Consider the following 27,733-nt stretch of genomic DNA (forward strand, 5'->3'; position numbering starts at 1 on the left):
CAGCGGGGCCCAGACCTGAACACAGCACTCGAGGTGAGGCCTCACCAGTGCCCAGTACAGAGGCACCATCACTTCCCTGCTCCTGCTGGCCACGCTATTCCTGATACAAGCCAGAATGCTGTTGGCCTTCTTGGCCACCTGGGCACACTGGTGGCTCGTGTTAAGCTGGCTCCACCAGCACCCCCAGGTCCTTTTCTGCCGGGCAGCTTTCCAGCCACTCTGCCCCAAGCCCGTAGCGTTGCTTGGGGTTGTTGTGGGTGACATGCAGGACCTGGCACTTGGCCTTTTTAAACCTCATACAGTTGGCCTTGGCCCATGGACCCAGCCTGTCCAGGGCCCTCTGTAGAGCCTTCCTACCCTCCAGCAGATCAACACTCCCACCCAGTTTGGTGTCATCTGCAACCTTACCGAGGGTGCACTCAATCCCCTCATCCAGATCATTGATAAATGAGGGGTCCATTATTGACCCTCATGGAAGGTCTAGCTGTTGTACCTCCTGCTCTCATTTCCCGTGGTGGGCTCCCAGCCTCGACTACGTACTCTTTGTTACAGCAAGGCCTTCCTTGGGTTTGACTCACCACAGCAGAACATAACCCAGACTATAAGGTGCGATGGGACCTGTCCAGACACGGAACCTCTTCCGTAGTAAGGAATGAAGGTATGGCCCATGCCCCACAGCCCTCATGGCCACTGAATGAAGAGAGAAGAAAAATCTTTAGTTTTCTAATCCAAATTTTTTTTTTTTTTAGATTAGAGCAAATGTAAATCCCAGTTTCTTTCCCGCTAGGCTTCACCCTGCTGAGCTTAGCTCTGAGCAGTACTTAAGCAGACGAGCTTCTGCAGTGGGAGGCTCAAAACCATTTCAATGGCCCTAACGTGGCAATAGGTGCATCCGTCTCCTGGGGCATCTGTTGAATTTGCCTTCAGAAGGTCTCCAGCCCCGCTGGTGCCTCGGTGGTCAGAAAGAGCTAAGACACCGACAGGGCTCTTCGCTGCTGTTCACAGCCCCAGCACACTATTCCCGACATCTTCATCTGGATGATGAGCAACAACAAGCGCATTGCCTACGCCCGCGTCCCTTCCAAGGATATCCTCTACTCCATTGTGGATGAGGAGATGGGCAAGGACTGCGCCAAAGTGAAGACCCTCTTCCTCAAGGTGCCGGTCTGTCTTCCCTGGGGGAACTGCAGCCAGGAGGAGGGAGGTGGAGGAAGGACAGACTGGGAGGATGGGAGGTGGAGGTGAGAGAGCTGGGTATCCAGTTTTGCTGGGGTTTGAGTACTAAGCAAAGCAGACCCGTGCTCTACTGGTAGGGGTGGAAGTCTGCTGCTAGGAAGTGTGACCCACTGATCTTACCCAGCCTGGTAAGTGAGAAATGTCTGGAAGGAGAAAGGTGTTTGATCCAGCTGGCCACAAAAGAGGTTGCTGGCTTAGAAAGAGGAAGACAATGTGGTGGGAAGAAGATAGTGCATGAGTCAGAGTAGTGTCATGATCAAAAATGATGAGGGCTGGGTCCCTGGTTTTAAGGGGCAGCAGTAAAAGCAATACACCAGAAGGAGATGGACGCTGCAAGAGGTGGTCTGTCCATCTCTAAGGTCTTCCCTGTATCCCTGTAAACTCCTCTGTCCTTTGTGCCCAGCTACCTGGGAAGAGAGGGTTTGGACCTGCTGGCTGGACAGTTCAGGCCAAGATGGAGATGTACTTGTGGCTGGGCCTCAACAAACAGCGCAAAGACTTCCTGAGTGGCCTGCCCTGTGGCTTCGAGGAGAAGAAGACAGCCAGAGGCCAAAACCTGCCGTCCTTCCCCCCCATCAGCCTCCTTTACACCAGTAAGAGCTTCCTGCCTGCAGCGGGTCTGGGGACAGGACATGGAGAGGGCAGGAGGGAGCCTGGCTGGACACCACTTGGGCCAAGGGCTCGCAGGAGCTAAGGGGGAAATAATTCCAGTAGTCCCAGTCTGAGGTCCATGGGGAGCTGGGGTGTGGGAACTGTGCGCCCTCTTCCTTACCCAGTTCATAGCTGTCATTCTGCACATGGCGAGCAGGACGCTGAGGAAGTCCGTATCCATTCGGGACTCATGCTTTGAGCCTATATCCCTCATCAGTGCTGGCCCTGAGCAAAAGCGTGTCCCCGAGGCCTCTCCCTGCAGGCTGAGCCCCACGGCTGGGCTCCAAGGCTGCGTGTCGAGCTGTCTCTCTTCCCCTCTCTCTTGCAGAGAAGCAGGTGTTCCAGCTGCGGGCCCACATGTACCAAGCCAGGAGTTTATTTGCAGCCGACAGCAGTGGCCTTTCGGACCCCTTTGCACGAGTCTTCTTCATCTCCCAGAGCCAATGCACCGAGGTAAAGACCGTCTCCTGACCTGGAGGGCTGGGTGAGGCTCGGGCGTTGCATGTCCCATCAGCTCTCCATCCTGCTCCCCTGCCGTGGGTCTCGTGACTCCTAGTGAATCACGGACGGGGTTGATCATGGAGTCCTGGGGTGGGAAGGCAGCCACAGCACTGGGGTTTGACTGACTCCAGGAGCCCCTTCCCCAGGAGCACCTTCGCGACATGTCCCCCACACCAGCACACAGCTGTCCCGTGGCCCTGTGCCCACGATTCACCTGCCCGGTTAGGAGAAACCGGAGCGTGTTGAAGTGTGTCTTGTGTCTTCCCATCCCAGGTTGAGGGCTGCCAAGCTTTAGCAAGCCTGGTGGATGCTGGAAGTAATTTGTGTCTGCTTGCCTGCTGTTGGGTTGGGGTTTTTTCCTCAGAAGAGTCCTTGGGAGATACCCCATGCCTCACCGGTCCAAAAAAAATGTGCAGCAGCCCATAAGTGCTGCCAGGCTGAGACCAATGGCCCATCTGCTGCCCTTCACAGGGCTTAGCCCCTGTCTGGAGCAGTAAAGTCTCTCTTTCCCGTTCTTCCAGGTTCTCAATGAGACCCTTTGCCCGACCTGGGACCAGCTGCTGGTCTTCGACAATGTGGAGCTGTATGGAGAAGCCCATGAGATGCGGGATGACCCTCCCATAATTGTCATTGAGATCTATGACCAGGACACGGTGGTAAGATGAATCCCATCAAAGAAAAATGTTTATGATTTAGATGCTGTGATCACTCCTGAGTCGGAGGCCAGGCAGATGGTGCAGCTCTTCTCCTGACTCTTGGAAGTTGGTCCCCTCCACATCTCCCATGACATGTGCAGCCTCTGCTGCTCATTAGAATCATAGAATCACAGAATGTGTTGGGTTGGAAGGGACCTCTAAAGGCCATCTAGTCCAACCCCCCTGCAGTGAGCAGGGACATCTTCAACTAGATCGGGTTGCTCAGAGCCTCATCCAGCCTGGCCTTGAACGCCTCCAGGGATGGGGCCTCCACCCCCTCTCTGGGCAACCTGGGCCAGTGTCTCACCACCCTGAGTGTAAAGAACTCAGACTCAATATCTTATTTTTGGAAACTGAAGCGAGAGCTTTTGTGAGGCTGGAGGCAAGGAGACATTTCCAGAGTCTTTCCCTTTAGAAAAGCTGCTCAGGCCTGGCCTCCTTGCTGTCCCAGCCCTAGGCCACCTCCTTCCCCTTATTTGAAGAAGCCGGGAGTGAAAGTTGTCACTGAGCTTTGGTGTCCCAGGCCCACTGAGGTGTGTTCTGACCACGGTGGGGAGAGCTGTGGCGCTAACGTGGAAGACCTCACGTTGGGTCAGCAAACCCAAGTGCTGTCTACGCCTCTGCAGGGCAAAGCTGACTTCATGGGCCGCACCTTTGCCAAACCGGTGGTGAAGATGTCAGATGAGCACTACTGCCCCCCGCGCTTCCCCCCGCAGCTGGAGTACTACCAGATCTACCGCGGCAACTCCACAGCAGGTGACCTCCTGGCTGCCTTCGAGCTGCTCCAGGTACCGGCTGGCAAAGCCACCCTAGACCAAGGGAGGGAAAGGAAGGGATGGAGGGTTGCAAGGGAGCAGGGATGAATCCGTGCTTATATATCTCAGGTGCTGCAATGAGCAGGTAGTTCATACATCCTAGAAAAGCTCGAAGGGTTTAGCACAGCTACCAGCCCAGTGAGAGGGAAGCTCCTGCCCAGTTAAGCTGGTCAAGATGATGCACCGTGAGTCCCAGCCATCCTTCTGGACAGGACACCCCACTAAAGTGTTGCTTTAGCCCAAACTCTGCATCATCACTGGGATACGGGAGATGCCAGTGGGAGTCCTGGTGTTCTTGGAGACGCCAATTTGAAGGTCGCATGAAAAAGGAATGTGAATTCATAGCAGCACCCCAATAGTATGGTGAAATTTTAGCCCTCCCGCTCTCGTGCTTCCTTTCCCGTACACTGAGACTGTTGTATTTGTATGGACGTGTCTCAGCGGTCTCCTGGTGTGGAGCGGGGATGAGATGTCTCAGATGAAAAGAGAGAGGCCCCAGCAAACTCAGCGCCATGCTGGTGGGTTCAGGTGTGCAAGGACCGACCTGCCAGAGGCACCTCTAGCGCAGCTGAGCACCAGCCAGGGGCAGTGGTCCAAGGCTGGCCAAGCATCTGTGCGTGCCGGGAGCAGACAGTGCCTGGGGAGGGGGACCCTTGAGGACTACGTGCTCCCTCCACCCCTTTATTTCAGAGGAGACTTTCCTTTGCATGTCTGTCTGCAGTCTGCTCAGATGCCCTATGACAATGGCCAGCCCAGGGCAGCCCTGCAGGCTGCTGCTGAACCTGGTGTCCTGCTCCTGCAGGTGCTTTTCCCACCTCCTTTGTCTGCCAGGGCAGGTGCTCATCCAAACCCTTTTTTCCCCCAGCTTTCCTTGCAGTGGGGTGTTTTCTCTAGGGAATGGCTGACATGGGATATTTGATCTCCCTCATGTCCTGAGTTGGAAACAAGACCTGAAATCATAGAATCATAGAATGATTAGAGTTGGAAGGGATTTTAAAGATCATCTAGTGCCACCCCCGGCCCTGCGCAGGGACATCTCCCACCAGCCCAGGTTGCTCCAAGCCCCGGCCAACCTGGCCTTGAACCCCTCCAGGGATGGGGCAGCCACAGCTGCTCTGGGCAACCTGGGCCAGGGGCTCACCCCCCTCACACCAAAGAATTTCTTCCCAATATCCCATCTCAATCTCCCCTCTTCCAGTGTAAAACCCTTCCCCCTCGTCCCATGGCTCCCCTCCCTGCTCCAGAGTCCCTCCCCAGCTTTCCTGGAGCCCCTTGAGGGACTGGCAGGGGCTGGAAGGTCTCCGCGGAGCCTTCTCTTCTCCAGGCTGAACCCCCCCAGCTCTCTCAGCCTGTCCTCCCAGCAGAGGGGCTCCAGCCCTCCCAGCATCTCCAGGGCCTCCTCTGGCCCCGCTCCAACAGCTCCGTGTCTCTCCTGTGCCGAGACCCCAGCGCTGGAGGCAGCACTGCAGGGGGGTCTCCCCCGAGCGCAGCAGAGGGGCAGAATCCCCCCCTCGCCCTGCTGCCCACGCCTGGGCTGAGCTGTTGGACCATTTCTGCGTCTCTTCCCACCCAGCCCAGGCAGAGGCAACTCTTTGCAGGAGGAAAGGGGGCAGCCCTGGCGTTGGGGTGCATTGGTGGGCTAAGTTTGCTCTTCTGCTGGGTCTGTCCTGTGTGGAAGCAGAGCCCTGCCCAGCACCTTCTGCTGATGTCTACACCTTTTCCCAAAAGAACCTGCGCTGTACGACCAGCTGGATGCTCACCAGCCCTTGTTGCTCAGGCACCCTCTGAGACGACACAGACCCAGTGCACGAGACCAGGGTGTGCCAGTTACAGCCCAGACTGACAAAAAAGTGGTTCCCAGCAGCTGAGAACCAGCTCAAAGGAACAGATCCTAACCCAGGCTGCATCTCTTCCAGATTGGCCCTGGGGGCAAGTCAGACCTGCCCCCAATCGACGGCCCCACGGACATGGACAGGGGCCCCATCCTGCCGGTGCCACTGGGGATTCGGCCGGTGCTGAGTAAATACAGAGTGGAGGTAATTGCCTTGGGGCATCACGTTTTCATGTTGAGCATTGTGCGGGGCAGGAGAGCCTGCCCACGGGCGTTTGAAGGTCGGGAGGGATCTCTGAGGCTGGGATGACTCGCTGGGCGCATCAGAGAGACACGTGTAGTACATCTCCACCCAAAGCAGTCCCACAGGTCAGGAGAGCTGCATCCCACCAACCTCAGGCATCAAGGGCGGGATGCCTCTCCTGTCTCTGTAGATACCTAAAGGGTGATGCAGCCATTCAGGGTCCCTCTCCCTTGGTTGTCTTGGTAGGTGGTGGTGATCCAGTGACGTTCAGTGCCCAATTCGGCCATGGTTGTAGGTATCTCTCTTCAGGAGAGATGCTGATGACCAGATCTGCAGGTGTCTAAAGGGATCCTAGCTCCTGGTCTTCCAGACACTTGCATCTGGTTAAATAAATCATATTCCTCTGATGTGCAAGGTGAATACAGCCATGAGGAACCAGGAGGTGGAAAAATCTCGTTTTAGGGTAACTTTTGATCAGGGTGGTGGTCTGTTATCCCAAGAAGGGAGAGGCAAGTTTCCTTGGTGATACTGATAGCATTTGGACAAAATGAGGCCAGAGCTGAATCAAGAGCCACTGTGGGTGGACAGAGCTGGTCTGGTCCTGCTCTGTGGAGTCCCATGGCAGAGAACGGCCAGAAAGGGAGAAAGGCAGAAAAGGGAGTTGAGGGCAGCAGGCTGGAGAGCTTAGGCTGCTGCAGATCAGGCGTGGGGCAGAGTATGTGGGGTGTCAGAGAGAGACTTTGGTGCAGCCATGAGCCATGTGGATGAGGAGGAGATACCTCAGGGATCCACCACTGCCCGGGCAATGACATTTGCAGTCAGGTCCCTGCTTCTGGGGGATATGGAGAACCAACTCCTTTGACTCCAGCCTGGCTCCAGCCAGGGGCAGTCCTTCTCACATTCACGCTCTTCCTTCTCCTCCTCCCCCTCCCCTAGATCTTGTTTTGGGGGCTCAGGGATCTGAAGAGAGTGAACCTGGCCCAGGTGGACCGGCCCCGTGTGGACATTGAGTGTGCTGGGAAGGGCGTCCAGTCATCCCTCATCCAGAACTACAAGAAAAACCCCAACTTCTGCACTTTAGTCAAGTGGTTCGAAGTGGTGAGTGTTTCCTCTTCCCCCTGAGCCCTCAGCTGAAACCCAGACTTTCTGGAGCCCAAACCATGGGTCGTAGCCCCTTTGCTTCAGTTTCCCCATGGCAATGGAGGGTGTGAGCTCCATTCCAGTTGGTGATGGCCTTTGAGGGCTCCTAAGCCATGCTGGAGCTGCTCCAGACCTCTTCCTCCAACACAATCCCTGTTTTAGTCCCTACTGGCCTTTCCAACCACCAACGCAGACATCCCACAGCCCACGCCCAGCCCTTGATAACCAGCACACCTTTGCTTCCCAGGACCTCCCGGAGAATGAGCTGCTCCATCCACCCCTCAACATCCGGGTGGTGGACTGCCGGGCTTTCGGGCGTTACACCCTGGTGGGGTCCCACGCCGTCAGCTCCCTCCGAAAGTTCATCTACCGCCCACCAGATAAGAAAGCCCAGCACTGGAATATGACAGGTACCGGGTTTGGATGCTGGGGACCTGACTGGTGTGGTTGGTCAGTGGGGCAGCGTGTGGGGAAGAGGGAGATGGGTAGAGGGTTGCAAGGACTGTGGGATGTCGCCTGCTTGTTGGTTAAGCAGGCAGTGCTTTGGGGTTGGGGTCAAGGGGATGAGAAGGCAGAGGGTGAGGCCATGATTCCCCTTTGATTGTTTTGATCCATGGGTCTCACCGTGATAACTTCATGCTCCCCCTGATACCTGTAAGAGAAGAAGGGCTGGTTCACCTCTGACATCTCTGCAGCTTCGCGACTCTACACTCCCCAAACGTTCCTCCAGACCGGGAGATGAATTTGCCATGCTCCGTGCCTGCTGCTGTCGCTATTATTTGAGTAAAGAGTAAAAAAATAAAAGCTGCAGAGTGAGGCCCCCCTCTCAGTCCCAACCACCACTCCATCTACCAGCACCCCCAGCAAAAGCCATCACAAAGCCATCACAAAGCCACTTTCCCCGCTCCCAGCACAGCAGCCAAGGGCTTGGTGAGCCGCAGGAATTGCTCATCTCCCCCCAGTCCTTGGTGGAAGTGGAGGCCCCTTGGCTGGCCAGAGACAGGAGGCCTGTGGGGGGCTTGCCAGGGGCCACCCCTGGTTCCAGCCAGAGGTCTGGACCTGTGGTTGTGTCCGTGACAGCTGGGACTTTCAGGGCAATCATCTTCTCTGCATCTTCTCCTCTGGAGGCTGGTGCAGGTGCATCTGCTTTCCTTCACTATGAAAGGGGGTTTTAAGCATGCTGTAAGGGTCTGTGCTCATTTCCTCCCCTCTTCTTCTCTGACCGGGGTGGTCACACCTCACTCCTACATCAATCCTGTAGGATCTCAGCTGAGCTCTCAGTTTCTCCTCTACACTATCCTCCTCTCTTCTTCTTTCTTTCTCTCTGTCCTCTGTCTAGCTAAACACCTCAACGGCTATCTGGCAATGGCCAACGGGGCCCATCGCTCTCGCCCCACAGGGGAGATCGTGGTCAATATGGAACCTGAGGTTCCCATCAAGAAGATGGAGACGATGGTGAAGCTGGAAGCTGTGAGTATCCATACGTCAGCATAACTTTAGCATCTCTTTCCTCATGGAATTGCCAATCTTTGAGGGATTCTACCCAAACAGAGGCCATCTTGTCATGCCGAACATGGGGTTGGGCTGACGCCTGGAATGAAGAGCCTTGTGTCGTTGTCAGTCCTGCTAATTGTCCTCTTTCAGTCCTGGCTGAAATTAGCTGGTGCTCGCTGCCCAGAGGAGGGCTGTCCTGGGCTATGCAAATTAGACAGCTTTCTGTTTTCCTTCAAAAACAGTCAGGTGGGAATGAGCACTGCCCTGTCCCTGTCTGCGGCCAACGCAGACATGAGGGACCCATCCGAAATTCCCCATCTGCGGAGCTGCAGCGACCCTGCCCTTTCAAAGCGCGCCGCGTCATCTGCAAGCAGTCCAGGGCCACGCAGATTGCCCTGCTGCTATTTTCCTTTTTACACTGGCTGTGAGGCACTCGGGTGGCTGCGTCAGCTCTCTGAGATGCCTGTTCAGCAGGTCCAGGTGAGCGGTCGGTGCCATGTCACTGCTCAGCGAGCCTCAGCCGTACGGGACTCGGCAGATGCGCGTGGCATAGAGCTGGTCCAGGCAGACAGAGTCAGTCAGAGGCACCCAAAGCCCTTCAGACCTATTGCTCTTTTGCCCTGAAAATACGGCACCGTACGCAATGGGCAGGCGATGTGTCCCAGAGGCGTTAGGCTTTGTTCACACTGGATGTGCCTGTGCCCATCTTCTTGCCCAGAGCAGGAATTTCAGCTCCTTCTACACACCCTTCTGCTCCGGAGCTTCCTCCACAAAAAGGAACTGGATTTCTTTTTGCAGGGGGCCCTTTGCAGCAACACAGAATCACAGAAGGGTTTGGGTTGGAAGGGACTTCAAAGATGATCTCATTCTACCCCCTGCCCTGGGCAGGGACACCTCCCACCAGCCCAGGTTGCTCCAAGCCCCGGCCAACCTGGCCTTGAACCCCTCCAGGGACGGGGCAGCCACAGCTTCTCCGGGCAGCCGACATGCACGCACAAGCAGCACGTGTCCGTACGTGTGCCTACAGGCACGTTGTGGGCTCCGAATATGCACAGCCCCTCACTTGTGCGCATTGCCAGGAAGGCTACGGCACATACAAAGCCTCACAAACACGTGCGTACAGATTCATGCACATACACAACACCCCACAAGGTCCCTGGTCCATTCACACACATGCACCCGTATGTAGAGGTCCTCGTACGTGCACGAGAAGCTGTATCATGTAAGTTTGCTCACACAGCTTCATGCAAGAGGAGCTACAGGGTCTGTGTCCATGGGTATGTCTGGAGCGCCCCAGAACACACGTGCTTCTTGAAATCTACCACAGTAGCTTGCAGACCTTCCCAGATAGACCTTCCTAGAAGAGCTCCAAGAGAGCAGAGGTATTATCTACGCTGAAAGCCGAGGTGTCTTTCCAAACCCAGTCCCTCTGTGCAAGAGAGACGTCTCCCACGCGGAGTTGGGTTTGGTGTGTCACGGCAGACGTCTCCCCTCTATGCAGAGCTTTTTCAGCCAGGGTTCTTCATCCAAGGCTTCGTTCAAGCTTGGTTCCCTCATCTTTGGGGAGCTGCCTGGGACTTCTCATGCATGCATGTGCCAGTGTGTTTGTACTCGGCTGAGGCTGCGCTGCTAACCTGCTCTCCCTCTCCCTCTTCCCTTCCATCCTGGGCGGCAGAACTCGGATGCAGTGGTGAAGGTGGACGTGGTAAGTGATGGATCTGCTCTGCATCCCTGCTCCCAACCCTCCACACCCCATCCTACCCTTCTGTGCGGCTTTCAATGGACCATGCATCCTCACCAACCCCAAGACAGGCGAGGACCAGCGTCCCTTCGTCCCAGGGCAGAGACAGAGCAGCGTTGTCTCATCAGTAGATATGGCAGTGGCCTGGTTCCTGCAGCTTGGGAAGCTCTTCTGGGCCAGCCCTTCTCAGCCCAGCTGTGCCAGGAGGAGCAGGGCAGGCAGCACCCAGTGGGAGAGATGCTGGTTATTCCCACCACAACCAGATACCAGCAGCAAAAGGCTTTATTTCACCACTAAGTGGACCCAGGGTAGTTTGCGGGGCAGAGGGAGGGTTGCCACTGTGTAAGATTCCGGTGCTGTAGCCTGGGAAACACATGGAGGAAAGGGATGACGGAAAGGAGGGGATGCCTCCGGACTCAGACACCGTATGTCTCTCGAGCCTTGGGCACCTTGCTCTGCTCTGTGCCTCGGTGCCTGCGGCTGTAAATGGGGGAAAGTGTTAATGAGGCCACCCAGCCTGGAGGGTTCTGCCTTCTCAGGTGCTTCACCCACCACCTTTGCCCTTCAAGGGACGTTTAACTTTCATCTGACCCCTCCTCTTGGGGAGGGGCTGTTTGCAAGGGCATGTAGCAATAGGACGAGGGGCAATGGTTTTACACTAGAGCAGGGCAGGGTTAGATCAGACATTAGGATGAAGTTCTTCTCACTGAGGGTGGTGAGACACTGGCCCAGGTTGCCCAGAGAGGGGGTGGAGGCCCCATCCCTGGAGACATCCAAGGCCAGGCTGGATGAGGCTCTGAGCAACCTGATCTAGTTGTGGATGGCTCTGCTCACTGCAGGGGGGCTGGACGAGATGGCCTTTGGAGGTCGCTTCCAACCCAACACATTCTGTGATTCTATGGTTCTTCTCTGCCTTTGCTTCCCTTGTCCCTGCAGTCTGAGGAAGAGAAGGAGAAAAAGAAGAAGAAGAAGAAAGGAGGAGGAGGAGGAGAGGAAGTAGAAGAGGAGGAGCCGGACGAGAGCATGCTGGACTGGTGGTCCAAGTATTTTGCTTCAATTGAGACTATGAAGGAGGTGGGTGCAGAGCAGAGGAGGGGTGTGCGGAAGGGGGAAGAGGGAAATGTTTCCTGCCTGTGACATCTTCCCTGTTTCCAGCTACTTCCAAAGCTTGGGGCTGCGTTGCTTTCCTCGATAACCTTGCCTGGTGGTCGGCAAGGCTTTTTTTTTCACCTGGCGGAGCTGAGCAGGATTGTCCTTTCTTGAGTTGCTCTTGGGGTGGGCTGGTTTTTGCCCAGGTATGAGCCGACATCGGTGCTGGAGGCTGCTCTTGAGCAACTTTGGTTTCTCCAGCACTGCCAGAACCTCGCTGGTGGCTCTGATGGGGGGAGTGATCTGCGACCCTGGGTTAGGCATGTCCGGTGAGCGCAGACACCTCGGCACAAGCACCCACTCCCTCTTCACTTCATTTCTCCCCCAGCAACTCCGGCAGCAGGAAGCGGCCGCAGCAGAGGCGGAGGAGAAGGAAGAAATGGAGATTGCAGAGGGTAAGCAGGTTGAGAACGAGAGAGGGAGCATGGCAGGGGAAGGTAGAACTGGGACTCGGTTGCTTGGGCTTGGTTGCTTGGGCATCCCTTTCGGAGCCTACTGCTACTCTTCTGCTCGTTCCCAGATGTTCCCAGCATGTTGTACACCCCCACACAGGGTTGATTTTCATGAATGCAAGGCTAATGGGGGCTGCATTGGGCTAACGTGCTAATACCAGGTGAAGCCAAATCAGAGCGTGGTGTCATGGCAGCCTCCGACCCATCCATGCTGGGAGGAAGGCCATGCGCAAGTCATGCAGACTACTCACCAAGGTCCATGTCGTTGTCCGAGGACATTTTTGTGCAGTCACACCTCAGTATGTCATTAAGAGTCCCGTCGCTTTGGCCGTGCAGATGTGTTAGCTATAGTCTTCAAGGATGTGTGCTTGAAGTCTGTTGAGCACGCCAAGTAATACTTCTAGATCGCCTTCACGGAGTTTCCCACCCTCGTTTTGCAGGAGGCCTAAATTTATTTTTATTTTTATTTTGCTCCAGTTTTACAAAGGGAAGATTCAACCAGACAAAAGGTCTGGGATTCATCTAATCTGACTCCTTTCACCTGCATGTAGAGGCCTCCTTGTCCGCTCTCCTGGCACTGGCAGTGAAGAAAAATACACACTTTTAGGGCAAGTTGTCTGACCTATTTTCAGTACTATGTTATGATAAGATGAACTATGCCCTACGTGCATTTTTCTCTGAAGGAAGTCAGGGGTCTGTAGCTCAGATGGGGTGTCGCTGACGTCTAAAGTTGGCTGAGATGAATTTTGTACCGCAAGTGACGTGGACCAAGAATACTGGTGAGGTGGGACATGTTGGTCAAGGGTGACTTTGTCCATTTGCAGCCTGGAGGCTCCTTGCCAGTACCTCCAGTGGGGCCTGGAGGGGTTTCCATGAGGACTTTCACCCATGCTCTCCATATGTTCCATGTCAACGGGTTGCTGTCATGCCCGGGCAATGCAAAATCCATTAGCTGAGAAAAATACAGAGCCTGGTTTCTTTTGGAAGACTAGTCTTCATATCATGAAACACATGAGGCTGGCTCTTGCTGACCTTGGAGACAACCCTGAGCAGCTCCTTCCTGGGCTTGCTGTCACAGCGGGGTTGCTGGGGAGTGTCTTGTGATCCCCACTGTTTTCTTTCTGTCCTCTGAGAAGGATCCATTCCCCCTTGGCACTCCCATTCCTTCCTCCTCTCCTCTTCCACGTTGAGTCTTTGTCGTCTGTCTGTCCCCCTCTGCGTTGCCCAGCAGTCATGAAAGCTGGCAGAGGCAGTGAGGGACGGGGATTGTAGAGGGCTGGGAGAAGTTTTCTTTGAACGTGCCTTTCCAGGCAGCCTGTTCCCAGCGTAGGTGTTGTCCCTGGCTGGTGGTTGGTCTGAACAGAGACCCCAACAACCCGTCACTGCAGCTGGTCATGGGCAACACCTCTTCCAGGGCAGCAGCCTGCGTTCTGGTGCTGGGCATCCAGCACTGTCCCCTCCGCGATACCTAGGCTGGGGTTCTATTCTCCAGGCTGCACACAGCAGGAAAAGCCTCCAGTAGAAGGAAGAAAAGCAGATGCTGAGGGCAGGACCAGGTCTTCTCACTGCTGTTGAAGCTAGCCAGAGCCTAGCACTCTCAGTCCATTTCGTAGTCCTCCAAATGACTTCTCAGGTCAGCTTCGGAACCTCCCTGCACAGAGATTTCTGGGCTCCTGGAGGTGCTGTGACCTGGGCAGCAGTGGCCAGAGTCAAGGAAAGACAGGAGAGGGCTGGGGTGGGAGCTGCAGGCAGTAGCAGCTGTCAGCTTTCATGCTCCTCCTGTTTGAAGGACTTTGATGAAGTCCCCCCTTCCCTGTCTCCTCCATCCCTCCTCATCCTCATTTCCATCTCCTCCCTCCCTGCCGCTTCCCCTCGGACTCAGAAATCAAACTTGATGACTCTCCCATGAAAGGCTCCAAGGGTCAGGGGAAGAACAAGGAGAAGTCCAAGGCACCTAAGGACGATAAGAAAAAGAAGCAACAGTCAGCCCCTGAGCTTCCTGAGAAGAAGAACAAGCAGAAGATTGATGAACTGAAGGTGTGTGTGTTGGCAGGGGAGGAGGAGACCCTACCTGCCCGGTGGGAGGTTGGAAGTGTGGCAGGGTAGCAGTTCCAGCCATCTGGAGATCAGAGCAGGATGGATCAACCCTGCCTGAGGCACCCTGTCTACCTGAGGGGTATCTAACCCTAGGTGAGATGTGCCTTGGGACTACCATAGTTTGAAGGAATCAGAGGTAACAAGCTTTATAGAAAAGGGTTTGCCCTGGGAAAGGATCATCCTTGGGTCAGGCAGGGTGCTGGGTCATCTTGTCTAGACCATGCTTTTGCCAAGAAAGGTTGGACCAGATGATCCTTGAAGTCCCTTCCAACCTGGTATTCTATGACTGGGGCAGCTTGGATTGCCCTGGCAGGACAGGAGTTTTCCAGCCTGGCTATGGCTGGCCCAGCCAGGACTCGGGGCAGGGATGGTCTCTGGTTCAACGTACTGGCCCATGGTGGTTGTTAGGATTAATGTAGTTTGTGATTCTGGGGGTCAGGAGGGGTTTGAACCTGGGTCTTGCACAGAGGGGAGACGGCCACCTCGCCCATTCACCTGAGCGTCCTTCTTGTACGTCGTCAGTTTGGGGAGGTGCTCGTGGCATCAAGGTTCCACCCAATGACCCTGGAGATCCTTTCTCTTACTAGAGAACTGGGCATTGAGAGCTGAGGTGTCCGGCTTCTCTCTGAGTTGACATGGGTAGTCACCATATCTTCTTCTCACCTTTCGGGGGGTTTTTTTGCCTAATTCACCTCCTTTGACTTTCTGCCATCTCAGGTCTTCAACAAAGAGCTGGAAACAGAGTTTGATAACTTTGAGGACTGGCTGCACACCTTCAACCTGCTCCGTGGGAAGACTGGGGACAACGACGACAACGCAACGGAAGAGGAGCGGATAGTGGGGAGGTTCAAAGTGAGTTTGGTTGCTGAGTCTGGCCAGGGCAGGGTCAGCTTGGGAAGCCCTTGCCAACAGGTTTCTCTGCAGAAGCTGGTTTAGCAGGAAGGGGTTGGATGCAATAGAAACCAATTTTCATTGACCCAGCTGCAGGCACCTTGCAAGGAGGGAAAGCCAGAAGTCAGATGGCTTCAAAGAGCACACCCACAGAGGTGGTGATCTGCAGGCAAACAGGCCCTCGATGATTCTTCCAGAAGGCTGAGGGAAAAGCAGCTCCTCTTTCTTGCCCACTCTGGAAATAAGTCGTGCCCTGGGTTATCTCTGTGAACCGTTTTTCACCAACACCAGTCACCTGGGCTCACGGCCATGTTGCACCATTGCCAGTCCCCACGCAACATAGGAGCACGTCTGTCAGGTATAAGGTTCTTGATCAAGAACCTTCTTGAGGGTGTGATGATCCTGGCCAGATGAAGCCTGTTGGTGCCAGTTTTGCCCTTTTTTTGCTCAGCAGAGGAGATGAGCAGGCAGGTCCCCACCTTAGCTGGGATCAGATGCTTAGGGAGCGTAGAAATCAGCAGTATTTCATGTGGTAGTTCCTACATTTTCCAGCCCACCCTTTTACTCCCATTGTTTCGTCCTCCTGTCAGTTTTACTCTTGGAAATCCCTGTCCATGAGCACTTTGCGGGCCTGACTCCTCTGCGGGCCTCCTTCCCTTTGTCCAATAGCTCTGCTTATGGTTGCAACCCCTGAAGAGGTGGAGGAATTTTCCAGATCCGGCCTGTCTGCTCCGGCACGTGGCTAGAAACAAGGATATTGGCTGGGTCCTCAGGGAGGGTGGTTTGGGATGGGTCTGCTTACCCTGAGCCCCTGGGCGGCAGGGCTCTCACCGGGCTGTGCGCTCCCTCGCACCAGGGCTCCATGTGTGTCTACAAAGTGCCGCTCCCTGATGATATCACCAAGGAGGCAGGATACGACCCCAACTTCGGCATGTTCCAGGGGATCCCCAGCAACGACCCCATCAACGTGCTGGTCCGAGTCTACATTGTGCGGGTGCGTATAGCTGTGCGGCGTGGCAAGGCGTGATCCTGCGCTCCCTTCCATGGCGCACGCCCAGGAGCTGGTCCCAAAGCCGTAGGGATGTTGGTTTTCAGCTCTTAGCGCTTCAGGGCCAAGGATGCAGGGTAAGGACTGAGGCAACTCATTGATGGGGACTTGAATGGCGTCTCCACAGCTGTGTGCTCTGAGCACTGGGAGCAAGCCAGATCCAAGCTCCTGCCAGATCCAGAGACCTTTCTTCTGGTGTGTAGGATGGACCGACATGTCTGTCCTAGTGCTTGACTCAGGCTGGATAATTTGGATCAGCCCTGACTGTCAGGTGCTGGTTCTTTACGTAGCCATGATGCCCCAGTGAGGCACATGCAGAGCTGAATGGGAGCTGGCAGGGTCTAGTAGACCTGGTTGAACGTCATGGCACCTCCTTGAACACGCCCTGAGCTAACGCATGTTTCTTCATATGGAGCGTGCTCTGGAAACAGTCTTTTCCTGACCCCTAAACTAGTCATCCTTGTGTTCCCGAGCATGTGAGAGAGGTACGGTAACCAGGAACTTGAGAGGGATCTCAGTCTTGCTAGAAGCACCTGGGCTGCTCTTTGTCACCACCTTGTCGCGGTGTTTTACAAATGCAACCTACTTTTGGCTACATTTCCCACTAGCCTGATTCTCCGTCTAGTGCTGCATCCCGTTGCCCAGTGGGGTAACGAGTCTCCCATCCATCACCAACAGACTGAGGCTGCAATGGCAGACACCAGCCTGGTCGGCACCCGCAACCACCAGCACTGGCCGAATGTGGCCTAGCATGGGCATCTGCTGTTGTGTGCCGTGATGGAGGTTGGGATTGAAGAGTTTGGGGATACTCACCCCCTTTTTGGGGAGAAGCCAAATCCCTTGGCCCGACTGTAGTGAGTGGAGAGAACAAAGGGGACAGTCTTCTTGACCTCTTGGTCAGGTTGTGCTCTGGGTCTTTCTTTAGAGGAGCCAGTTTCTTTCCACACTGATGAAAGAGATGCCAAAGGAGGCTGTGGTTATGTCTCTCTGAGGGGACACTACCAGCCCCAACCCCTCCCCATACCAGGACAAGGATTAACACAAGGCAGGATTTATCCCCAGTTTAAACCAAGACGTTCTGTTTGGGGGACCAAAGTGCTTAGCTGCATGCCTACGGCCAGGCAAGGCCAGATGGTCTCAGAGATGGAGAATGGGGCCATCCCTGAATTCTTCACTGCTGTGGACCACACTGATACATCTCATCCATGCTCTACAGGCCACGGACCTTCACCCAGCTGACATCAATGGGAAAGCCGACCCCTACATTGCCATCAAGCTGGGGAAGACGGACATCAAAGACAAGGAGAACTACATCTCCAAGCAGTTGAACCCTGTCTTTGGAAAGTGAGTTGCCCCAGCCCTGTGACCTGCCTGCACCTGGAAGGGGTGAGCTAAGCCTGAGCCAAGCTTGGCAGCCCTTGGACCTGCACCCTAGCTGTCCCCCAGCTGAGGTGGGACTCGTCACACAGAACTTTCCTTGCAAGCACCGTAGGCATCCTCATTTCAGCCATCTCTCCTTCTTTGCCAGCGTATGGTCAATATAGTAAAGGGTGTCTAAGAGATGCCCATATCTGATCAAGATTAAGCACCTACTTTAGGGATCATTAGGCCCAAACTCCAGTGAGAGTATGGCCGGGCTCTCCAGTGACACACAACTTAGTTTCAGGGCTATTGAGACATCCGGGTCAAGCAGTCACCCTGTGCCACCTTCTGTCTGGGGCTGCTGGATCTGAAACAGCCCACGCAGAGAGTCAGTTAAAACCCCTACCTCGGATGTCCTGCAGCGGTAGACGCACATTAAACACTGTCCACAGAGTGGAGCAGACCCACCTCACCCACGCGTCTGTCCTGAGTAGCAGCCAAAACCTTCAACAGCTTTTCTCTTTCCCCTGGCCTGCCTAGATCCTTTGACATCGAGGCCACCTTCCCCATGGAGTCCATGCTGACAGTGGCGGTGTACGACTGGGACTTGGTGGGGACCGACGACCTCATTGGAGAGACCAAGATTGACCTGGAGAACCGCTACTACAGCAAGCACCGAGCTACTTGTGGGGTGTCGCAGACTTACTCCATGTACGAGCAAAGCTTTTTCTGCCCAACCTTCTGCCTGTCTCATCTTCCACACCAAGCCGAGATCTCCCGCAGGAGTCTCCCTCCTTTATTGCCTGCTAATGGAGGAATCTGTGCATCTCCTCACTCTTAAGACAGGTTTTGTGACCAGCACAGCAGGGCAGCAGTGGAGTGGGTTGTCAGGAGTCCAAGGCAGGGAGGAAGGGACCGAGGGGCACTGGTGGGACTGGGTAGAGTGGTGACGCCAGAGCTGAAATGGCAGCAGGACCAAAGGAGCGATGCTGAGCATCAGGAATCAAGTGGGGTGCGCTGGGAATGTCCGGTCTGAGTCAGCACGGAGTCAAGGGGCTGAGGTGGGGGGGTGTTAGCGAAGTGTAGAGTGGGGGCAGAGAGAGCCCTGGTCTGCTCTGAAGGTTCACGCTTTCTCCCTCACATCCTTCCCCTGGGAATCCTGGCTCCTTCGTGGCAGTAGCATTTGTTTTGCTGGCAGAGAGGAACAAAATCGCTTTTTCCTCTGTATCTTGTCACTGCTTCACTGACCTTGCCCTCCTATTGGCAGACACGGTTATAACACCTGGCGTGACCCCATGAAGCCCTCCCAAATCCTGTCCAAGCTGTGCAAAGAGGGCAAGGTGGATGGGCCGCACTTTGGGCCAGGAGGAAGAGTGAAAGTTGCCAACAGAGTCTTCACCGGCCCCACGGAGATTGAGGATGAAAATGGTACCTGCCCCATGGGATGAAGGTTGTGGAGGGGAGCAGGGGTCTGGGGTGTCCCCTCATCATCCAGGATTGGAGACAGATGCAGTGGCCTCCTCACCCTAAAGCAGCACTGCAGTCACTCTCCATCCACCACCTTAAATGGACCTTCCAGTACGTGACCAGTTAGACAGTCCTAGAGACCGCCCAGGCCGGTGGGTTGCCCCTAGAATCACTCATGGGCATCCGTGGTACAGCATCACCAAAGCTGCCTTTGAAAACTTCCTCCTGGAAGCGTACGCCCAAGGAGCAATGAAGACAGCCCACCCTGGCCTTTCCAGGGTTTAGGAAGCCATTCTCCATGTAACTGCAGCCCCAAACTATGGTTGTGTTCCCAACACACTCACGCATGCTCAAGAAAGATGGAGGTGGGCCAGGAGGGGTGCGGAAGAGGAGGAGAACATGGTCAGTGGTTATGGAGCTTGCTCAGCCTGGGAAAATGCAGACTGGCAGAGGATCCAGACCTTCTGTAAAGGACATGAGTTACAGAAAGAGAGGAGCTGGGGGTGTTGGCTGAAGGACAGAATGTGCACAAGGGAATGGAGAGGAGTAGCTAGTAGTCAGTTCTGCTCCCCTGGAGCAGGGATAGAGGAATGGGGTTGTTTGCTGTCCCTGGGGTCTCTCTGCCCAGTTCTCCAGGCTCAGCCCTCCCTTTGTCCACGCAGGTCAGAAGAAGCAGACAGACGAACACCTGGCCCTGACCGTGCTGCGCCACTGGGAGGACATCCCACGGGCAGGCTGCAAGCTGGTCCCCGAGCACGTGGAGACACGTCCGCTGCTGAACCCCGACAAGCCGGGCATTGAGCAGGTCCTCAAAGCCCCAGAGCAGGAGTGGTGGCAGCCCACGCTGCAGAGCCTCCAAGCAGGGAGCTGAGATCTCAGCCGTAACCCACCTTGTGGGCAGCGGAGGTGGGGGAGGCACGCTGCAAAGTGGCACTTGGGCATCAACAGCCCTTAACAGTCACCTGTTGACCCCGGCAGGGTGACTCAATTTTTGGTGCCTTCAACCATGTCATACCCCCAAGTCCCTCGGTCCCCTGACTCCCCATGCCTGTGCACCTCGGCACGATACCACGCCATGAGACTCTTCTTCTGCAGGGGGTGGAAAAGGACTCATGGCACGGGGGAGCCCTGCCTTGCCCCATATCTGGCAGGCTTCAGTGCTGCAAGCCCTGCCCCACATCTGGCATGGCCAGATTGAGCTTAAAGAAGAGCGGGGAGGGACATTGCTGGGTGCAGGGGACAAGGAGGGGCCAAGAGAGCTGACTGCACCTCTTCAACCTTGCAGGGTCGCCTGGAGATGTGGGTGGACATGTTCCCCATGGACATGCCAGCGCCCGGCCCTGCCATTGATATTTCCCCCAGGAAACCAAAGAAGTAAGGAACCTCCCGACCCACCAACCCCATGGAAAACTGGAGGCTCGGGATGGAGCCCTGTTTCTCCCCTCTCCTGCTGCTGCTCCGTGGCCCGGCCCGGCCCAGCCCTCTGCCTGGGCACCTCTCCCACGCTGGCATTTCCAGAGATCCCAGGGCTGGAGGCATCAAGAGATGTCTTCTCCTTCCAGAGCTGCTCCTGAAGAGTGGTGTCCCACCTGTTCCATCCCCTGCTGCCCCCGATCTCTCTCGTTTGTGTAGACCAGGAAATTAATTAATATGACTCATTATCCCCGAGGCCCTCCTGGGCAGTGGAAGGGTTAGCCCAGGGCAGGGCGTCCCTGGGCAGTTTGGATGGGCCCTTTCCCAGAGGTGATGGCTGGAGCCCGGAGCAGGGAAGGTTGCTGGGACAGAGTTGGTCAATCCAAGCAGGACAGAGCAGACAACAGGCAGTGTTATGAAGAGTTCTTCCCTCCCCACCCTGCCTTCTCCCAACTCATTTAGAGAGAAGAAAGATATTTCTTCCCTCGACATCCCTCCCAGCCCTGCCTTGCCTGCTAGACCATGTCCTTGGGCCCCTTTTCCCACCCCCGAGGGCTGGGATACAGGGACAACACCAGGCATCCTGGTGGGAGTCTCTTGCACTCCTGTACCCAGCAGACGATGCCTTGGATGGAGAGAATGTCCCTTGATCCCAGCGGGCTACAGATGGGGTCTGAACTGGAGGAAAGCTGAGGCCAAGGGCAAGGTCCGGACACCAGCACAGACTGGAAAAGTAGAGGGTTGTCTGCACTGCAGCCCAGGACAGCCACGCTCAGCAGTGACCCATGGTTGTGAAGCATTGGAAGAGGCTGCCCAGGGCAGCAGTGGAGTCACCATCCCTGGAGGGATTGAAAAGCCGGGCAGACGTGGTGCTGAGGGCCATGGGGTAGTGGTGGCCTTGGCAGCGTTGGGTTGATGGTTGGACTCGATGATCTGAAAGGTCTCTTCCAACTGAAATGATTCCATGATTCTATGAGCTGGAGCTGAGATGTTCCTATTGATGAGCTGAAGAGAGGGTTTGCGGGTGGATAGCCTGTTTCAAGCAAGGTTATGCCTGCTTATGATCCTAGGGGTTTAATCCATCTCCCCTGTCTTTGCTGGGAGCACCGGGCACGACCCGACACTATCTGTAGGTGCTCGGTGCTGGAGAGGCACAGCACGGGCCAAGCTCCCACCTCAAGCTCCCACCCACAAGCTCCTGGGGCTGGAGGAGATGGCAGGAGTCCCACAGCTGGAGAGGCTCCTACAAGTCCCGCAGGGCCATTGCCAGAGGGAGAAGCCAGAGGAGGTGGGTCAAGGACGCTGTACATCCCCTTCCCCTCATCTGGAGGACTCCCCGGCACTTCTGTGCTTATGGCTGCCTTTCTCTGCCACCATCCCCCAGCCTCCCTCCAGCCTTTCCACGTCGCAGCTGTGCCCTGTGAGGAATTGGGCTTCTGCTCTTCCTCCACCTGCTCTCACTTTCTTGGGGAACTTTGATGGAGCTGCCTTCTCCATCACCAAAATTCCCAATGAAGCCGAATGTGACTGGCAAACCCAAAAAGGATTCCCCACAAAAGGCAGTGCTGGGAATATCTCAGAGCCTGCGGGAGTCCCTAAAGGACTGTGATGCCCATTTCTAGGGGGGAAAAGCCCTGCTGAGTAAGGTGGGGAAACCAGGAGGAGAGCTGGGCTTAGACTGTTTTACAGACCCCATTTTAGCCACAAATCTACCAAAGACCAAGCCTGGGCTGTCCCCCTGAGCCTTTGTCTTGGGTCTTGCAGAGGTTCCAAGCGGAGGGAGGTAAAGCCCCCCTTGCTGCTCTGCTCACCCTGCCCGGGCTGATCCGAGCTCAGGGGGAGATCCCCCTCCTGTCCTGATCCCTCAGATGAGGTCCCTGTGAGCAGTTCCCTGCCATCTCGGTGCCTGGCCCTGGTTCCAGGTGGCTTCACCCCATTCCCTCCTGCCCCTTCCCCTGCTCCCGTGCCTCACCTCCTTGTCTCCCTTCCTCCTGCCAGATATGAGCTTAGAGTCATAGTGTGGAACACAGACGAGGTCATCCTGGAGGACGATGACTACTTCACTGGCGAGAAATCCAGTGACATTTTTGTCAGGGGGTAGGTACAGCGTGGCACGCCAGCGACACCTCCTCTGCTTCGCCTGGGGTCCCCGGGGTGGCCTTGGAGCCGGGGGTGGGGGGGGTGGGGGTTACCACCATGGACGGTGGTGCCACTGTCTTCTGTGCTGTGTTTCTTGCCTCTCCATCTCTCTCTCTCTCTCTCGGCTCTTGGCCGCCCAGCTTTGAGCTGCGGGTGATTATCTGGAACACCGATGAGGTGGTTTTGGAAGATGATGCTTTCCTGGCGGGAGAGAAGATGTCTGACATCTATGTCAGGGGGTAATGGCCGAGGCCTCGCTGCTTGGTCCCGTCTGCCCCTCTTCCCCTTTTTTGAGCTTGTCTTGGAGCCCCCACTTGGCCTCCCAGCCCTGCAACCTCCGGTTACAGCACCTGGAGCCAAAGTGGGGTTAGTTCCCATCTCCGCTTCATCCTCATCCATCAGGAGGGGAAAGCCCTTTCCAAAACTTGCCTGCACAGGGATGAGGGGACCCACACCCCCATAACCCAGTTCTTTACAGGGCCTCAAATCAATGCAACGACGTTCCAGCTGGTGGTGGTTTCCCACCTGTGTCCCTTTTGGTGTCTCGGGTCCCGTCAGCCCAGTGGCTTTTCCACAGTGGCTCCGAATATGAGATGCTCCAGCCCTTCCCCACCTGGGTGGTGGGCGATCGTTTGACCTTCGTGGTTTTTGCGGGGCAGAGCAGGGATCAGCATGCTCAGAGCCCGAGAGAAGAACCCTGCATTGGGTGCCTGAGCGCGGACTCATGTCCCTGCTGGGGGACGTGCTGGGGGCCCTGCAGCCCCCCAGGGCAAACGGACGGACAAAAACCTTTGAGCGCCCTGGGGAGATGCCTTGGCTCATCAGAGAAAGGGGCTGGGGGACACTCACAGTCTTTAAAACAAAACTGTGATCCCCCGGGGCCCAGACCTGCCGGTGTGGACTGTTCTCCGTGTCCCTTTTGGGAATCCTGCTCACTGGAGCCAGAAAATGTGGGGCACAAGTGCATGGGATGGTAAGGTGGACACGGCCACCCCAGGGCAGCAGGACTGGAATCCCACTGTCTCCAGTGACACGGTGCCCATCTGAGCTGGGCACTTCACGTCCCCTTTTGCTGGAGATTGGGTTGGCAGAGACAACCCCAGCCCCCAGCAGAGCATGCAGCTGGCCCTACGCACCTCTGATGGGCTCCGGTAGACGCGCCCTGGCGCAGGGAGCCTGCGGGGGCCAGCACAGACGGAGCTGCCTTCACACGGATTGCTGCCATCGGGGGAGGGCAAAATACCCCGTGGTGGAGCGAGAAGGTCTCTAGAGCCTCTCCTGCTCCACCAGGGCGAGATGGGGACACCCTTCCAGCATGCGCTGCTCCAGGCTCCCCAGCAATGCTCCTTCTCCTCTCCATCTCTTCAGCATCTCCCTGCCCCTGAGAAACACCTCAGACATCCCACTTGCATTTCTTGCTCTCAAACCCCCCTGTTCCTTCTAGGGCCCTCTTGCCCCCGTGCCCATTCTGCCCCTTGGAGAAGCTGCTGCTGCAGCCCCAGCTCACACCTCTTAGGTCCTTACGATCTGTCCTGGAGACAACCTGGCTGTATGGACAGGATGGTTCTGTGTCTTCTCCTCCTTCCGGTAACGTGTGCCACCCCTCTCATCCCTCTGGGCCCTGCAGGTGGCTGAAGGGTCAGCAGGAGGACAAGCAAGACACAGATGTCCATTACCACTCCCTCACCGGTGAAGGCAACTTCAACTGGCGCTACATCTTCCCCTTTGACTACCTGATGGCGGAGGAGAAGATCGTCATCTCCAAGAAGGAGTCCATGTTCTCCTGGGATGAGACCGAGTACAAGATCCCAGCTCGCCTCACCCTGCAAGTCTGGGATGCTGACCACTTCTCGGCCGATGATTTCCTTGGTAAGTAGAGGGTCTGCTGAGCTGGGGCAATGGGGCAGGGAGCCCATGGATGGACAAGAAAGGAGCAGTGTGGGATGAGACAAAGCCTATATAGGAACAGAACCTGGAAGGGCAGCTCTGCTCTTCAAGTCCACAGCACCCTACAAACCCCCTTTAGATGCTGCTGGGAAGAGCAGGCCTGGATGAGCATACGATCTGCTGGATCAAGCACTGGCTGGATGGACGGTCCCAAAGAGTGGTGCTCAATGGAGTTAAATCCAGCTGGTGGCCGTCACACGTGGTGTCCCTCAGGGCTCGGTGTTGGGACCATTTCTGTTTAACAACTTTATTGATGACCTTGATAAGGACATAGAGTGTATCATCAGTAAGTTCGCAGATGACCCCAAGTTAAGTGGGAGTGTTGATCTGCGTGAGGATAGGGAGGCTCCACAGAGAGACTTGGAGAGGTTGGATCGATGGGCCAACGCTAATGGTATGAGCTTCAACAAGGCCAAGTGCCGGGTCCTGCACTTGGGCCACAACAACCCCATGCATCGCTCCAGGCTTGGGGCAGTGTGGCCGGAGAGCTGCGTGGCGGAAAAGGATCTGGGGGTTCTAATTGACAAGGGGCTGAACATGAGCCAGCAGTGTGCCCAGGTGGCCAAGAGGGCCAATGGCATCCTGGCTTGTGTTAGAATGGTGTGACCAGCAGAAGGAGGGAGGTGATTGTCCCTCTGTACTCAGCACTGGTGAGGCCACACCTTGAGTCTTGTGTCCAGTTCTGGGCACCTCAACACGAGAGAGATCTCGAGGTGCTGGAGCGAGGGCAGAGGAGGGCAACGAAGCTGGTGAAGGGCCTGGAGAATAAATCTGATGAGGAGCCATTGAAGGAGCTGGGACTGTTTAGTTTGAGGAAGAGGAGGCTGAGGGGAGACCTCATCACTCTCTACAACTACTTGAAAGGACATTGGAGAGAGGCTGGTGCCGGTCTCTTCTCCCAGGTAATTAGCGATGGAACAAGAGGGAATGGGTTCAAGCTGCAGCAGGGGAGGTTTAGGCTGGACATTAGGAACAAATTCTTCCCCGAAAGAGTGGTCAGACACCGGAATAGGCTGCCCAGGGAGGTGGTGGAGTCACCATCCCTGGATGTGTTTAAGGGTCGTTTAGATGTGGTGTTGGGGGATACGGTGTAGGGGAGAACTCTGTAGAGTGGGGTTGATGGTTGGGCTCGATGATCCCAAGGGTCTTTTCCAACCTAAATGATTCTATGATTCTATGAGAGCCCTTGTCCCCACTGGCGTTCAAAGGCTGCTCCTGTAGCAAAGATGTCAGCTTTTTAGTTCATAGAGCCAGTTCAAAGATGCTCTCCAGGGCAGGAGATGCTGGGCCAGCCCACCACCAGCCAAGGACTCAGCATGTTGGGGGTGACAACATCTGTGCTCCCCTTTCTTCTGCCAGGGGCCATCGAGCTGGACCTGAACCGCTTCCCCCGGGGAGCCAAGACATCGAAACAGTGCAGCCTGGAGATGGTGACAAACGAGGCAGAGCTGCCCATGGTCTCCATCTTCAAGCAGAAGCGGGTGAAGGGCTGGTGGCCATTCGTGGCCAGAGATGAGAATGATGAGCTGGAGATCACGGTAAGGATGGGGAAAAGGGAGGAATTTTGTATCTGGGGATTTCACTCTTTGCAGACGTCCTTCACCCCCACCACTTGCCTCTGTTCTCTCAGGTCCCCTGTCACCATGTCTTGGGGGGCTGAGGTGGGGACCTAAGTCTCAGCACCACTCTCTGCTCCCTGCAGGGGAAAGTCGAGGCTGAACTGCACCTTCTGACGGCAGAGGAGGCAGAGAAATCCCCCGCAGGGCTGGCTCGCAATGAGCCCGATCCACTGGAGAAACCCAAGTAAGGAGGAACCACCTTGGGGTGGTCCCCGGGGAGGGAGCCAGGCATGGGGATGTGAGGAGGGGTCGCACTGGGGGATGTAGGAATGAGGATCGTGGGCAGAGCCATCTCTACTGGTTCCCCCCATTACCTGCTATTCACTGCCCTGCTCATTTTCCTCACTTTGTTCCTCCTCTGCCTCTCTCCTTGGCTCCATCCCCTTCCCTTGGCCTCCCACCTCCTCCTCCTCCCCTCCAGTCCTCACCACCAGATTCCAGCTCCGACTGGAATCCTCATGCTCCCTCATGAACCTGCGTTACTCCACCTGACACACGTCATGCCGAGTCCCCTTCTCCACCCTCCTGATCCTCCTGGTTGGCCTCTTTCACTCTGCATAGGCCCACCCAGGGAAGGGGATCCCGCATCTCCCTTGGCCCACCATGACCGTTGTTGCACTGCCTGCCACGCATCCCTTAGAATCATAGAATTGTCCAGGTTGGAAGGGACCTTCCAGACCATCGAGTCCAACCATCGACCTTCTCCATGGCCATGGCGCTAATGGTGGGTATTTCCTTCCCCTGCAGCCGCCCGGACACGTCCTTCATCTGGTTCCTGAACCCACTCAAGTCCATCAAATACCTCATCTGCACACGCTACAAGTGGCTCATCATCAAAATCGTGCTGGCCCTGTTGCTCCTCATCATGATCGCCCTCTTCCTCTACAGCATGCCAGGCTACATGGTCAAGAAGCTGCTGGGAGCATGAAGCATGGGAGGTTTCCCCCATGTCCCCATTCCCGCGGCACAACCTCCCCCGGCCCCATGCCCTTCTCTTTCCCACCTCGGGGGCCATCTCCCTGCTGCTGCTGGCCCTCCGCTTTTGCATTCCTCCTCTGTGGGTCCCGTTTGTGGTTTGAGTCCCAGAGAAATGGGGCTGGAGGATGGTATCGATCCCGAGGCTGTGCATCCTTTACCGGGGCTGGTGGAGGTGCCCAGCTGGCTACTGCTGGGCAACCAGAGCTGCCACTGGGGCCAAGGCTCGTTGGAGGGACGTTCAGAAAGAAGGATGAAGCGGGGACCTGGGATGGCTGGGGACATGCAAGCCCCACCGGTGCGGGGACAGCAGAGAGCGGCCCCAACGCCTGTCCCTGCTGCCAGCACTGTCCCTGCTCCACTCATGGCTCTGGAGGTCACTGTCCCCCCATGTCACCGTGGGGGACAGCGAGTCCTGTGCCCCAGCGACCACCAAGGCCCTGCAGAGAGCCCTGGGGCTCTTCCCTCCCCGTGGCTCCGGCAGAGGCAGGGGGGCGTCCAGCAGCTCAAACACCTCCCGCAGGTGACCGACCCAGAGGTGGTGGTGGCTGGACATCCCCGGGGGCTCACAGGGAGCCAGGGTCCCCAGCACAGCGTGAGCTCCCTGTGGCCTTCTGGATTCTTGGTTTATGCTGCTTGGATTGATCTGTGTTGCGGCTGGAGTCTTTCTTGCCGTGTGTATTAGGGAAGGGCTCTTTTCTCAGCTGGCTGCAAGGTTCAGCTGCGGAAAAGCCACCTTTCCCAGCTTCCGGCGTGCAAGGCCCTCACTGAGTAACTGAGGAGATCTTGGGGAAGTTTTCAGGATACTACTGTTTTAATCAGTCAA

The 27,733-nt window shown here is 56.0% G+C and overlaps 1 protein-coding gene across 4 annotated transcripts in view; it reads left to right on the top strand.

Annotated features, from left to right (window-relative positions):
• Positions 1 to 27,733, top strand: part of OTOF (otoferlin) — a 126,010-nt gene extending 98,277 nt beyond the window's left edge. Inside the window, exons 22-46 of one of the 4 annotated variants that reach the window (XM_063330773.1) lie at positions 1,006 to 1,158; positions 1,640 to 1,829; positions 2,216 to 2,340; positions 2,910 to 3,044; positions 3,710 to 3,871; positions 5,815 to 5,934; positions 6,910 to 7,071; positions 7,361 to 7,523; positions 8,453 to 8,583; positions 10,283 to 10,312; positions 11,285 to 11,422; positions 11,826 to 11,892; positions 13,832 to 13,986; positions 14,764 to 14,898; positions 15,794 to 15,931; positions 17,202 to 17,329; positions 17,888 to 18,058; positions 18,615 to 18,775; positions 19,477 to 19,619; positions 20,100 to 20,188; positions 22,226 to 22,324; positions 23,994 to 24,235; positions 25,673 to 25,851; positions 26,016 to 26,116; positions 26,680 to 27,733. In XM_063330773.1, coding sequence (XP_063186843.1) covers positions 1,006 to 1,158; positions 1,640 to 1,829; positions 2,216 to 2,340; positions 2,910 to 3,044; positions 3,710 to 3,871; positions 5,815 to 5,934; positions 6,910 to 7,071; positions 7,361 to 7,523; positions 8,453 to 8,583; positions 10,283 to 10,312; positions 11,285 to 11,422; positions 11,826 to 11,892; positions 13,832 to 13,986; positions 14,764 to 14,898; positions 15,794 to 15,931; positions 17,202 to 17,329; positions 17,888 to 18,058; positions 18,615 to 18,775; positions 19,477 to 19,619; positions 20,100 to 20,188; positions 22,226 to 22,324; positions 23,994 to 24,235; positions 25,673 to 25,851; positions 26,016 to 26,116; positions 26,680 to 26,860 — 3,498 coding nt within the window. In that variant the 3' untranslated portion in view covers positions 26,861 to 27,733. The remainder of the gene's footprint in view (positions 1 to 1,005; positions 1,159 to 1,639; positions 1,830 to 2,215; positions 2,341 to 2,909; positions 3,045 to 3,709; positions 3,872 to 5,814; positions 5,935 to 6,909; positions 7,072 to 7,360; positions 7,524 to 8,452; positions 8,584 to 10,282; positions 10,313 to 11,284; positions 11,423 to 11,825; positions 11,893 to 13,831; positions 13,987 to 14,763; positions 14,899 to 15,793; positions 15,932 to 17,201; positions 17,330 to 17,887; positions 18,059 to 18,614; positions 18,776 to 19,476; positions 19,620 to 20,099; positions 20,189 to 22,225; positions 22,325 to 23,993; positions 24,236 to 25,672; positions 25,852 to 26,015; positions 26,117 to 26,679) is intronic. The other 3 variants (XM_063330774.1, XM_063330775.1, XM_063330776.1) reach the window with 3 other exon arrangements.

Source organism: Chroicocephalus ridibundus, chromosome 3, assembly GCF_963924245.1.
Source record: "Chroicocephalus ridibundus chromosome 3, bChrRid1.1, whole genome shotgun sequence".
NCBI lineage: Eukaryota > Metazoa > Chordata > Aves > Charadriiformes > Laridae > Chroicocephalus > Chroicocephalus ridibundus.